Below are 14456 nucleotides of genomic sequence, written 5' to 3'. Positions count from 1 at the left end.
GGCGCATACTTTGAATAAAATATTTGTTATCATTCTCTTGAAATAAATGTGTTTTTTTCTTGAAAAAATACCGGTTTCATATGTATACACCTGGTAGATGTTACGTTTCAATACCCAGTTTTCTCCGTGTATATTACCGGCCTCATTGAAATTAGAACTTTTTTTGTAAATAAAATATCGGACTGAAACTTTGGAAAATATATCATTTGAGTAGAAATCTCGCTAAAAATTATATTCAATTAAATTAATACTGAAACCATTTATTGACATATTTTCTTTGTACCTTGAAATTTGTTGAACCTAAGAACTTTTTTTATATGTAATGTCAAAAAATCTGCCCGACGCGCGGGCACATTCTCATCGCTCGCAAGATTGAGCGCACCTGGGGCGCGATTGATCAATTAAATTATTAGTATGCTTATACATTAAGCGAAGATGTAGATATAACTTTTTCAAAACTCCTTCGGGTTTGAGGAATACAGTCTCATCATGAAACTCGCGTTTCGCGCCCCGTGTGGCAAAATGTCCGGGCAGTCTGGTTAAAGGTCTGGATTTATCTAGACTGTCTAGTCTGGAAGAACTGATCTGGCTCAGGTCTGATGCCAGTCTGGCTCAGGTTTGACTTTATCTAGACCATCTAGCCTGGAAGTTCTGTTCTCGCCCAGATTTGGCGCTGGTAAGCTAGCCAAAAACGAAAAAAAAACTGACGTTCCATCAGCAAGTTTTTTGACATATTTTACAAATATTAGAGGGTGTCTAAAATGATGGAAAATAAGAAATTCAAACTATTAAAACACGACTTTCTTTCTTTTTATCTTGAGAGTCTGGTCTGGTCCAGGCCTGGCGCTCATCAGCGAGTCAAGAAAAAAAAATCGTAAGTTCCATCACCAAATTTTTTTTTATGTATTTTGAAAAAGTTACAGGGTGCCTAAAATAATGGAAACTAAGAAATTCAAACTATGAAAACACGAATTTCTTTTCATCTTGACAGTCTGGTCTGGTCCAGGCCTGGCGCTCATCAGCGAGCAAAGAAAAAATCTAAGTTCGACACAGTAAATGTTTTCTTACATTTCAAAAAGTTACAGAGCCTATAATGAAATTTTTTAAACTAAAAAAGTTTATAGTGAAATTTTTGTATCCAAGTCATTAAAACAATCAAGTTTTCCCAAGTAATTGTAATGCATTGCTTGGCCCTAGGCGTGCAGACATCTTGCCAGTTGACGTCACAACTTGAAGTATTCTGACAGTGCTTGGCTCCGACCTCTCGGAAATAGTGCTAGTTTTTGTCGATCAAGTGTCACAAATTGTCAAAATTTCTTATGATTTTCCTAATAATATATTAATCCAGCCAAAAGTTAGCTGTAAAAGTTGAGGCAAAAATCTACCAAATTTTTATTAAGATATTAAATAAATAGTTAGTACAAGCCTACTTTTTATCTATTATAAAAGAATAAGTATTAGAAACGACAATTTTATTTATTGATTTTATTGATTATATTGAGGACAGTATATTTTTGACGCAAAATCTGAATTTTTACGGATTATATCAAACATTTATATTATATATTTTTCTAGGAAATCATGTTTTGCTTGTTTAGCGTATCTTCAAAGCATGGACGATATGATTCTCAACGATAAAACATTAATCGATCAGCCATTAACTAGCGGCTGACCAGACGGTCTGGCCTGGGGCTAGCCAGAAAAAACGTTACACTTTTGGCCAGGCCCAGGCCAGACAATCTGGTCAGCGCCAGAGCTGTAAACCTGGCGATTTGGCTAGGACATTTTTCACCACGGGACTTGACATTATTTAAGTTCAGTTTAAATTTTAGAAAATCGACATGTTACACTATACTTTTTACTCACATGAAAAATTGTTAAACAAAACAAGAAAGAAGTAAAATAAAATATACAAAAACCGAATTCTTTCGAGCATACATTTGCAGTATGTGAGAAATTATGAGAAAATTTTTATTCAATATGATTGCTAAAAAAAAATTGAACTGACATCAGTAATGAAAATATTTTTTTGTGAATATTTCAATTTTATGATTGATAGTTTAGAAGTGAAATATAGATATAAACAAACTGTAGGTGCTATTGAAAAATTGTAAAGAGCAATTTTGTAGGTTTATTCGAGACGAGAAATTTTCCTGTTGACCATTTCACCATCATTTGCGTTGTTTGGCAGTCAATTTCAATTTTCTATTTTCCTATGGCATTTTCTGCGTTTCAAACAAAAACAATCTCTTGTCTTGTTACTGTATCTTGCGTATATTCGTGGAAAAGTTGTATTATTACCATTTCACCCTTTCTCCGTTCCCTTTACCGTTATTCTTTTTCCTATTCTCCCCTTTTCCCTGTCATTTTTCTTTTTTCCTCTTTCCCCTTTTCCCGTTCTCTTTTCAGCCCTTCTGATTTTCTTCTTTTCTTCTCCATTCCCTTCAGCATTTTTCTCTTTTTCACATTTCCCCCTTTCCCTTTTCACCCTTTCTCCGTTCTCTTCAGTTTTTTTCCCATTTCCTCATTTTCCTTTTTCTTTTCCCCATTCTCCCTTTTCTCTTTCGTAAATTCGATGACTCGCGCGTTCTTTCTCCGTATCCTCACTTGCGTGGTGAAGTGTATGTGTAGCAAGCATAAAGTTTCATGTAGCGGGTGTAAAGTTCCATGTTGGCCCGGCAGCGAAGTGCGCATGTGCTAAGGTCATTGGGCTGGAAGTGGCCACATTACGCCTACTTCATGAGCATGCAGGTGGTGCGTTTTCAAGCAGGGTCGAACAAAAAAAACTTCGTGAACTGAGATAGTGAGGTCGGTAATATAGATATTTGAGTTTGTTACATGCCCTTAATAAACAAAATTTACACTTGCAAAAATGATATTTTTGTAATGTAAAAAAAAACAAAACATCAAATTGAAAATTGGACAAAACCGAGAACAAACCTCTATTCTTTACAATCTCCAAACATCTTTTCGAATAAAATAAATAATTTCGATTTTATTTGATGTTTTTGTGCATATAATAATTTATAATAAAATAATTAATGTTTTAAAGAAACTGATTTCATATGAAATTATAATATAATTTTTGTCCGCTAAATGCTGTTGTATTCTATTTTACGTATTTTACTATCCCTGTGCATAGGCCACCAATCTTGCTTTCTTGCAAGGTCGATAACTTAAATCCCTATTAAAAAATTGTAATGCTCGTGAAAGTAGGGTTGACAACAAATTCTAACTTCAAATTTTTTTAAACCCCACCTTCATAGCCATTTAATTTTTCTATGAGTCTTAAGGCTTTCAAGACGATTTTCATTTTGAAATTAGTAATGCTTATTATTTGAACAAAAATAATGTTTTGAGATTTTGATGTCTAAATATATATTCTATTTTAAATTCAAGCCGTTTTAACAATTTATGTATACTTTAGAACAACGTTATAATGCTTTAGAACCAGTTAAATTCTTAATTATCTATATAGCAATAATTTTGCTAATAATTATCTAATATTTTTTTTATTTTTTGACTGATATAAAAGCAGAAATGCTATTGCATTTTCCCAAAATTAATATCCACTATAGAAAATAAATTCTCATGATCACTCACATGGATAAGCCCAAAAGGCAAAGTTAAAACTTAAAAAATTTATATCTACTTTTATTTTTTAACCAATTTAATTTAAATTTATTTTCTAATTGGAAATACTAAGGTCTTCATGTGAAATTCCGAACCTCTCCAAATTTGAGTAATTATTTTCTGTATCACAAATATTTTTGTGGGTGATTCTAAACCCATCTATTTAGATTATTACATTTTCCAAATACGGGACGAAAAAATCCAAAAAAACTTTTAATGCATTTATAAAATTGCTAATATTTAATGCACTCTTTTTACAAAATGCTAGTAAAAATATTTCTTTCCAGACATTGAGGTAAAAAAATTAAGACTCAATTAAACTAATTCTCAAAATATTCATAAGCCTTCCCTTTTTATCGCTTTTTTAGGTAGTTCTTTTTGTCTTCAATGAACCGAAAGTGAGGTAGTTTGGAAGCCTATTTTTTAATTGTGAATCTTGTTCATGCTTATTTCGCATAAAATTATTCATGATTACAGAATTGATGAAATCTTTTTAAGATGAATTTACTAGACGTAATCTTTAATGAAATTTTGACAAATAAAAAAGAGTAGAAAAATTATTTTTAAATATATGTATCATTGCATATGAATTAAAACTTAGTCTAAGCAAAGAAGGATACACGAGCCTACAAAGAGAAAGGTTTCGAAGCTTATTTAGTCAACAAACAATAAGGGGGGTTTTGTAGAACAGGGGTGTCTCGTGGAATAGTAAGGGCCGCGAGGGCTTCATTGGGTTCATTGGAGTTTCAAGGAACAGGGGAATCACATAGTCTCGTAAAGTTTTCGAGGGATAGATCGGGTTCCGAAACGTAGAATAGGTCCCATGGTATAAGAAAGGTCCCGAAGGACAGAAGGTTTTGTGGGATAAACGGTGTCCTGTGGGTTAAGTTGCTCCCGTGAGATAACTAAGGTATATATTCGGTTTCAAGGGATACAGTGGGGTCCCGAGAGGTAATAAGAGTTCTTAGAGATAGGTGGGTTCCCGTGGTATAGTAAGGGTTTTGAAAGATATCTGGGGTCCCGTGGGATATTAAGTTCCCGTGGAATCTTGTGGGTTAGATTGTGTCACGCGGAATATTATAAGGGTACCGTGTTATAGGTGAGGTTTCGAGGTAAAGTTGGGATTCCATGGTTTAGGTTGGGCCCTGAGGAATAAGTAGGGATCCTATAGGATCGTTTAGGCTCGTAGGATAGGGAGGGTGTTAAAGTATACGGTGTTCCTCGTAAAATAGTAAGGGTCTGAGGACTTTTCGATAGATGGTGTTCTGTGAGTTAGGTAGGGTCCCGAGGAATAGGTGGAACTTCATGGGATAGTACGGATGCCGAGGAAATAACGGAGTCCCGGGGAATTATAAGAGCACCGAGAGATAAAGTGGAGTCCTGTGGAATAGGCTGAATCCCATGGGAAACGCGGGGTTCGAGAGATAGGGGGCCCTGAGGGAAAAAGTGCGAAGGTCAAATGCAAAGGAAGGACAAAATAAAAAATACTAGGATTATTCCGAGCCGAAATTTTAATTATAAAAGGTTTACATCTTGCGACGTTTCGACTTCAATCTGACGGTCATCCTGAGGCAAATTATAACTAAAAGAAAAACAATTTTTGATTCAAAATTTTGGCCTGATGAAAAAAATTGGAAACGGTTGTGACAACATTACCAAATTTAATTGGCAAAGCCGTAAAAAACAAAAGAGGCTCCCAAAAGTTAAAAGGTTCCATTTAAACAATTGAAGAGCGAACCGCAATAGTCAAATCATTGAGTATACAAATGAATATTGCGGTTCACTCATCAATTTTAAAAATGAGACATTTTAATTATTGGGAGCTTTTTTTGTTTTTTGAGGTTTTCCTCAATCAATTCGGTAATGTTGTCAGAACCATTTCAATTTTTTCATCAGACCACGTATTTGAATCCAAAATTGTTTTTTAAGTATAATTTGCCTAAGTATGACCGAAAGATTGAGGCCGAAACGTCGCAAGATGCAAGCTTTTCTAATTAAAGTTTTGACTCGAAATAATCCAATTCATTTTTATTTAATTAGATCGCAAGACAAAATTAATAGAACTTACCCTCCTATTAAGGTAACAAAACTATAAGGGTTTAACCTCGGGGCTACGAAGCCCTAAGAATTAAATAATAATTGAAAATACATATAATTGGTAGCTTTAAAAAAGTATCTTTAAACATTATTCCAAGCAGTATTTGAAACGAGTAACTTTATTCTGTAACTGCAACTCTAATTTGTTCGTCTTTTCAATTTAAGAAATGAGAAAATGTACTAGAGTGTATGAAATTTATATTCATTAAAGAAATGAAAATATAACTGTACGCCGTAAACGAGATAAAATATTTAAATTACTCGTGTATTTCGAGTTCTAAGTACCTGCTGCTCTCTGGTTGGACTTTATGTGAATCACACTTTCCGTCTCTGAGTCTGAACCTAACCAGTAGGTGGTGCCACTGCGATCAGAATCGCTCTGCAAGTCATCCGACGTTTCCTCGAGAATCGTCTCCAGGAAATCAACTTGTTGCATCAGTAATGTATCTATAATAAAAAATAATAAAATAAAATTAATAACATAACAAACTTCTATTAATATTTTTAAATCGCCGGATATTATTTGATAGTAAAGGACACCTCATTCTCGTTCCGTCACAAAACACATTTTTTAACTTTTTGAGTTTCTATTGCAAAAATCTGCGAGGAAAACCGCGAAGATGAATTGACTAACTCGCGGATTTCTTCGAGGAATCTGACATTCTGACGGATTTCCTGATCTCGTTTTCCTCTTTCAAAAATAATACCACAAGAATTTCCCGGAGGATTTTTTTAATAGAGTATAATACAAATTAAACTTATATGCATGAATATTGTGCTTTATGCGAATTTTTTTAATATACTAATTTCAATAAGAACAATTCCACATATATAAAAAGAAAATTTTATTACCTATCACAATGTTAATTGTCTATAATAAATTTATATCCTTTAAATCTATCTATATATAACTTCTCTACCTCTACTAATAATATTATAAGAATTGTCACGCAAAATGATTGTTATTCTGATTACTAATGTTGATCCAATATTTTTTTTGTATGCAAAAACCCATTTTAATCTTAGATGACTGGCGATATAACACAAACTAGGCCACTTTAATGAACTGCAATCGCGTTAAGTACCCACGCCTGTGTAAGGCATTCTATTCTAAAATTCGTCGGCGAAAGTGAAACGGCACTGCGTTCAGTAGAAGCGGCCCGAGATCCTCATCACGGAGTACCGACGTCAGTCATACTTAAAACCCTCCGCAGACTTAAATATCTCAACAAATAATTCTTGTTCCCTCTTGGCTGAACTCATTAAGTAACTATCATTATTAATAAATTACCAAGTAGCGACTTAAATTTAGACCAACATTTACTCTTTCATCTTTTAACGATAGTAATCCTTCGAATTACCCTTTAAGGCAAAAAATGTGATTCTACCAATAGGCTGAAAGGAAATTAAAATGGAAATCATAACCTTAAGCCTTTCATCATATATTTTTCTCTAAGCCTTAATCCTCCTTAATCCTCCTTAATCTTTCTTGATGTATTCAATTTAAAATTTAACCATTATCAACGATCTAATTTTAACCCCGTCCAATTAAAACAGTTTAATATAACCCTTTTAAATTTTGAACGCTTTTTAATAAAAATTGTCTTTGTAGAAAATGGTCGCTTTTTCGGATATATTGTAGCACGGCTTCCAAGAAAGATGTTTCATCGATAACAAAGTTTCAATTTTTTCAAAAGATTAAAAATTTTAGTAATTCTATCTTCTTACGAAATAAACATTTAGAGAATTCTAAACGCAATTTTTAGGGTAGCCGTTTTAAATGAGGCAAAATGTCCCAGTTTTTTCAGTTCGCAAAGATATTTCACAGTCATTGAAATAAAAAAAACCGTACTATTAGAGCTGAATTTTTTTCAGTTTTTCACTCATTTAAATTAAATGGAGTTCAACTACACAATTTCCAATTTTAAATTTCTATCAACTGAACAGTTCCAAAGGTCTGGTAAAAAAAATATAAATCCAGGCTATCACTTTCAATGCTCTAAATTAAGGAATCAATTAATTTGTAAATATCCAAAATTGTATCATTTAAAGCATTGTTTATATTAGAAACATTAAAAGTTGAAGGAATAAAATTGTATTTCAACTAAAAAAAATTTGTAATTTGAAGTTAAATTATTTTAACTTTAAGTCGTTTCAATTTAATAATTGTTGAATATTGTTATTTATATACAAAAATTTCCCACTCAAACTTACGTATTAAACATTTTTAAACTGGTACAATTAAAATTGTAATGTTTAAAGTTTACGTTTATCGGAATGTATCTGAAAAATCCTGAAAAATAAAATTACTGAAATTATAAAATATCCGACACTATAAAATTGCTGGTTGAAAATTGATCTTTTTTAGTTGAAAATGTAACTTTTAATTTAGTTGATAATTAATTTATTTCGGCTGAGAATTCAACTATTTTTGTGAAAGTTAGTCTTTTTGGTGTAATGCAACTGTTTTTGATTTAAAAAATTGTTTTAGGTCAAATATCACATATTACATTCTTCATCACAAATTCATTTAGTTTTAAGTATCATTATTTAATTTCTTTTTACATGGTAATTGATCAACTCAAAACGTTGTGATAATTAAATTGTTAATTGAATAAAAAAATTTCAATTGAAACAAGTGCTAAGAAACATTTATGTTAATTTTTTCTGGAAAGATATTTTCAAAAATATATATTAATAAAAATCGAAATACAATCTATTAGTATGATAATTGAGAACAGCTTTTTTACATTTTTTAAAATGCTTATAAATTTTATAAAACAAAGTATACATTTTTTGTCGAAAATAAGAGAAGACATATCCAAATTCTACAAAAAATTAACCCTCAGCGAAGTCATAGATCGAATTCTGCAATTATTAGAGTACGTTTAAAATAATATGGTTATTTATATTTAAAGGTATGCAATAACAGAGCATCACGTAATCAATTACATATATGTACGAAATGTTCGCTTTTCGAGGCATGTACTGCGTGCGGGAAGAGACCAATTCCAAAACCGTGCTAAAATCAGTTATACAGAGACTTTTTCTAGCTGCTGCGCCTGTGCATCTCGAGCTAGATTACTTTTTCTTGCTTATGCGCTTGCGCTTTTTGATTAAGAATTACTTTCCACGACTGCCGGAATCATAACCTCACTTCATTATGATTTAAAATTTTTTGATTTCTTCCAAAAACCTTCGGATACCTAACATTTCAGGAAAATTTGGTTAATTTACAAATTCACCGAAAACCTTTGAAAATTTTCGATAATTTTTGGTAATTTAACCATAAATTTCCGAACAATACCACAAATTTTCGAAAAATTTGTTTTTATTGTTTCTCAAATCAAAAATTTCTTATATTTGTTACAAAAAATATCGTGTCCAACAGGTGCTGAAACTAGACAGTTGTAATTCTTATGAAGTTTACAGTACTTGCCATCGACTCATCTTTGGGTCGTTTTCAGCTCTACTTTCTGCACTTTCAGCACAATTTACTATTGAGTTACAGTAGTTCTATACTTTTCAAATAATTAATAAGTTTGTCTTATATAAACTAAAATAAAAAAAGTAACACAAACACTCATATGGATTTTTAAAAATTGTTTCTTTGAGTTCCTGGTGTCGAAAAATGTACAGTGAAACTCTTAAATAGAGTGCAACACTATAGTTGTTCTGAGAATTTACGCCGCACCGCAGGTAGGTGTAACAAGAGCTGTGCGTGGCGTGTGCGAAGGTCAGCCAGGCGTAAATATGCGGAAATTAATTTTTTTATAATGATTATTTACAGAATTACTTAGCTTAATGACTTCACTCAGGGCTGATTTTTAAAAGAGTAAAATGACAAATTGTCATTTTAGCGAATGTAGAAAAACAGCCGTCCTCTTACTACTGCACAGAAAACTGCCGTACAAACTAAAAATATACATAAGTGACATTGCCGATTAGGGTTATTTTCTGAATCTTGGCAATTAAAAAATCGACCTAAACGGCAATGTCACTTATGTATCTTTTTAGCTTGTACTGCAAAAAAAATCTCAAAGATTTAAAAAAATAAGAAAAAAGATAAGAAAAAAACTTAAGCAAAACTTAATCCCTAGTTTTTCCTGTGTGGACGAAGCTATATGTAGGTACAGAAATTGTCGGTAAAAGTATATTTTTCCGATATGTTTCCTTTTTCCTTCCTAGTTGCTCAAAAAAGTTGCATCTTAAAGCTGTGTCAAACCATGAGAAAATATTCAACGGGGATATTCAACAACCTCTTACTCATCAGCTTCACTTTTATTCCTTTATTATAGAGCAACTATGCACGTACCTCAATGTTTATTACATTCATAACGGAACCTTACTTTGCCTTCGATCACCAATAATAAAAAAAAATCCAATACGATTAATACAGATTTTCACATGGATTATCCAGAAAGGACCAATTTGAGGTGTATTAAGTTTCAAATGAAACTTCACAGAGAATGAAAATTGAAAACAAAAAAATTGTAGATAAATAAAAATATACCTAAAAATTGTAAAAGAGGAAGTTAATTTTTGTATAACACATTCTTTCCTTGAATCAAACCTGTATCTTAATTAGATTTTTCTAATAACCATGAATAATTGATCGACTGTGAAGTAAGATCACGGCGATGACAATCAGTTCTCGTAACAGCATAGTCTATATTGTGCATTTCTTAAATATCTTCACAGCTCAGCAGATTACTTTTATTTTTTCAAACGATAGTCAATGAGTGCGAGTAAGTTGATAGTTTCTGGTTTCTGCTATCAGTGAAATGAGTCAGTGCATACTGCTCAACAAAAAGCATAAGTGTCGAAATACCTCACGTTAAAACGATCCTTAACAAAAATAAATTATGTAAAAGACAAAGACAAAGTCAAGAATGCTGACACTGCTGACATAGATAAAAAGTAAGGCTATCTTTTCAGGTTCAAAGCTTTAAGGAGACAAATCGTTTCCCGTTATCATTTTCAACAGCATGCCTAATATAATAAAGGGAACCGTGAAGGGATAGGTAAGAAAGAATATTTCTGGACTTCCATATTTGTATGGCTTGATGTCGTGCGACTTGCAATTTCATTTACTTTACCGCATGATCGATTTCAGCATTTAAGAATAAGTATAAGTTGAATGAATGAGTATTTTATTAGTCACGATTTTGTAGAATTTAGTGTGAGGTGATCACTAATATTTAAATAAACTGTATGATGAACAAAATTTAAACTATTTTTTTAAATTACATTGAATCAGTTAGCAAAAATACTTATAAATATATTGGATAAAAGTATCATAAAAGCTTAATTACAATTTCTTGGTAACAAAAACAAATATTTGACTTTTTATTGCTCATAGCAAGTGAAAACACTAAAATAATAATTAACCTGATAATCGAATTTCTTAGAAATAATTTCTTTTAAAATTCAGTTTAAAAAAATCTGCCCGCCGCGCGAGTACAGTCCCATCGCGCGCCTATAGGGCGCGCTTGTGTTGAATTTCGCGCTTCGCGTCCGAAAATTAATTTTTTTCACTTTTATTAAATGTGTGTAGTTAAAGTTTAAGTTGATCAACGCTCCGTAGGCTTTGAGGTACACATTCGCATCGTGACACTCGCGCTACATGCTCGATTTTTGACAGAAATTTGTAAATGAGTATTTATTTTCCGAATTACCCTACAAAAAAACTACAATCATTTCTTCAGAAATTATTCCCTATCTCTCATTGTTATGCTTAAAATAGGATTTTTGTTTTTATATTACTTTTTGACGGATAAAAAGTATCTCGCGTCTTTTGACGTAATATTGGAATTTTTAATTTTTTCATATCAATTTCGATAAATAAATTAAAGACGAGGAGTTCTGTCAAAAATAGTAAGAAGAAATTTGCAGGAATTTTCAAAAGCTAACGTTCCTCTTCAAGACTTTTTTCGTATTTCGTGTCGTTTCGTTCGAAATTTAAATGTCGCGTTGTCCAATTTCGGACTATCCTAATATAGTTTCTGAATCATAAATGATTAGAATTCAATAAATTATAACAAATTTGTATTTCTTTTTTGAGTGACCAAATTTTGTCCATTAATTTATTTTCGTACGTTTTGTCGTTTTTGCACAAATTTTTCATTTTTATTTTTAATGACATTTTTATACACAAAACCATAACTACGCGTCCTATCAATAAGTGATTATTAACAAATTTGTAGATTTTGTTTGGAATCAACATTTTTGTCATTCATCTTTTTTTTATTCCTTGTATAGTTGGGCAGCCAAATGTCTTTTTTTAAAGTTATTTTCAGGAAGATAAAATTTGAATTTTCGAAATCACCGTTTTTCCTCTCTTGACTTTTCTTCATAGCTTGCGTTGTTTAGCTTAAAATATTGATTTTCGATTGATTTTTTTTATCCAAAATGGCTAGTTAACGAACTCCTCTTTTCTTTTAGAACATAAAAAATGTGTCAAAGCCCGAATTGATCCGTTAATTTTTTTCGAGAGTTATCGTGTTCACGGACGGACGGACATACGGCCGTGGCCGGGCAGATAGACAGACGACATTGACAAAACCTGATTTTCGGATTCAGGGGGTCTCAAAAGATATATTTTCGTTGAAAAAATGTGGTGTTAAATTTCGGACAATTCTAATACTTTCTCAAACATAAATTATGACCAAATTAAAAATTCGCTCTAAAGTAGTTTGGATACGTTTATTATATACGACGTAACTTTAATTATGCTTATTTCATGAACAATGTGTTTCCCCACAAATGATTGTTTTGTATTTATTGTTGATGTAAATACAACTATAGTTAGGAAGAAATAAGATTTTAACAAGAGTTGACCTGATCTCATTTCTATGATCATGATGAAAGACTTCTATGATAAACTTCTTTCTTGAATAAGATCTCAGTACACCCTAAAATGATAATTCATTAAATACTTACTTACTTATAAAACTTACATCAGTACTAAACATTATAATTCCTTATAGTTTAAGTACACTTTCGTGGAACATTTTGGAGTCGGAGCTGGATTGAAACAGTTAAATATTGTAAGTGGAATAAGATTCAGTGAAATTAGATATTTTTCAATGTAATATAGCCGAGATATATTTATTAATATATTTATATTTTAAAAATTCTTCGACTTTCGTTCTTTGCAAGAAACATTAATAATTAATCATTTTTATTAACACAGATGAAGCTTTTTCTTATGAATCCAACGAAACCAAAAACTTATTTTTCATACAAATGTCACCTATGTATCATTTTAGTTTGGACGGCAGTATAATTCACGTTATAAAAATTGGTGAGAAAAATGCATTTGTTTATTTATTATGTGCAATTGAACATTTCTGCATTGTTTGTTCAACAAATTATTCTTTCGTAAAATATTTACGAGAAATTGATGAAAATGTTAGGGGATCGTGAAAAAATAATGCTATTAAAAATAACATCAACATCATGCTATTTGTTATTATAGCTTATTTATATGATTTTTTAATTTAAAAAATGCCGATTTTGCCCTATTGTACAGGTAATAACCGGTAATCCGCCAGGACAACAAAAGGCTCGAGGATGAAATCTTGAGACTCTCGAGGGCGGGGGTCATCTATTCCTCACTTCCGTTTATTCCGAAACGGTATCCACTCAGAAATTAGACTATGCTACTTTTACCTGAGTTCACGCTACCCCCCCCCCCCCCCCCCCCCCCCCCCATTCCTGAGATGGAGAAAACCGAAGGAACTACGAAATTTTATCATTATTATAAATGTGGTGTTGCACAAACGAAACTGTTTTGTCCCAAAGTCTTCAAGCAGAGATGGTATGATCGAGAATCACTCACTTTTTGAGATTTTGTTTGTAAAAATATGTAGATTTAAAGAAAATATATTTCTAGAAGAAGCCTGCATTAAGAAATATTATAATACTTAATATTCAATGAACAAAAATGTAATTTTATCATTATTGTAAGCGTGGCTTTGCACAAACAGAACAGTTTTGTCTCAAAGTCTTCAAGCAGAGATGATATGATCGAGAATCGCTCACTTTTTGTTGATAAAAAATAGGAATCTGGTCACGTGACCCACTGGTCACATGGTCCTAATATGACATTGAACTTTACATTATGAGTTCATTAATTCATAAATAAAGGAAATTAATTATATATGTTTAACTACCGATCTGTGATATAAGAATAGATCAGCAGTGACCACTGGCGGTAAAGCAAGGAACTAAAAAACCGGTCTTTCTACACTATTTCGCTTGATTTATTTTGTTGATTAATTCAAAAAAGTTTTAATTGAGCAAAATGTGATTAATTTGCATGGCGCTTAGGAATTAGTATCAATTTTTTCAGTGTTAGATTCCCCCGGCTTTTTTCCTAGGATAAGAAATATTTTATCTTCAAAATCTGTAAAATGATAGAATGTTATTGTTAATTGCATTCATTTTTCACGATCGCTTAAAATTTGCATCAATTTTTCATAAATAGTTTACGAAGGAATGATTTGTTGATCAAACGATGCAGAAATGTCCGATCGTGCATTGTAAATAAAAAAATGCATTTTTCTCAAAATTATTATAACGTGACTTAATAATAATAATAAGATTATTTTTCAATGCCTAGTCAGCAGCACTCCCGACTAGATATATGGTGCAGTCACAGTCCACATCTTCTGAGTTTACGTGTTTTTATAACCAATTGAAAAAAAAAATTGTTCGTTAAG

At 31.8% G+C, this 14456-nt stretch overlaps 1 protein-coding gene across 3 annotated transcripts in view; it reads right to left on the bottom strand.

Annotated features, from left to right (window-relative positions):
- LOC117180887 overlaps positions 1 to 14456 on the bottom strand; it is a 266828-nt gene that overhangs the window by 175605 nt on the left and 76767 nt on the right. For all 3 annotated transcript variants that reach the window (XM_033373464.1, XM_033373466.1, XM_033373465.1), the window contains exon 3: positions 6016 to 6177. In XM_033373464.1, the coding sequence (XP_033229355.1) occupies positions 6016 to 6177 (162 nt within the window). The remainder of the gene's footprint in view (positions 1 to 6015; positions 6178 to 14456) is intronic.

The sequence above is a fragment of the Belonocnema kinseyi genome, chromosome 9, assembly GCF_010883055.1.
Source record: "Belonocnema kinseyi isolate 2016_QV_RU_SX_M_011 chromosome 9, B_treatae_v1, whole genome shotgun sequence".
In the NCBI taxonomy this organism is placed as follows: Eukaryota; Metazoa; Arthropoda; class Insecta; order Hymenoptera; family Cynipidae; genus Belonocnema; species Belonocnema kinseyi.
The sequence above is the reverse complement of the archived record's forward strand: the minus strand, read 5'-3'. Positions and strand labels throughout refer to the sequence as shown.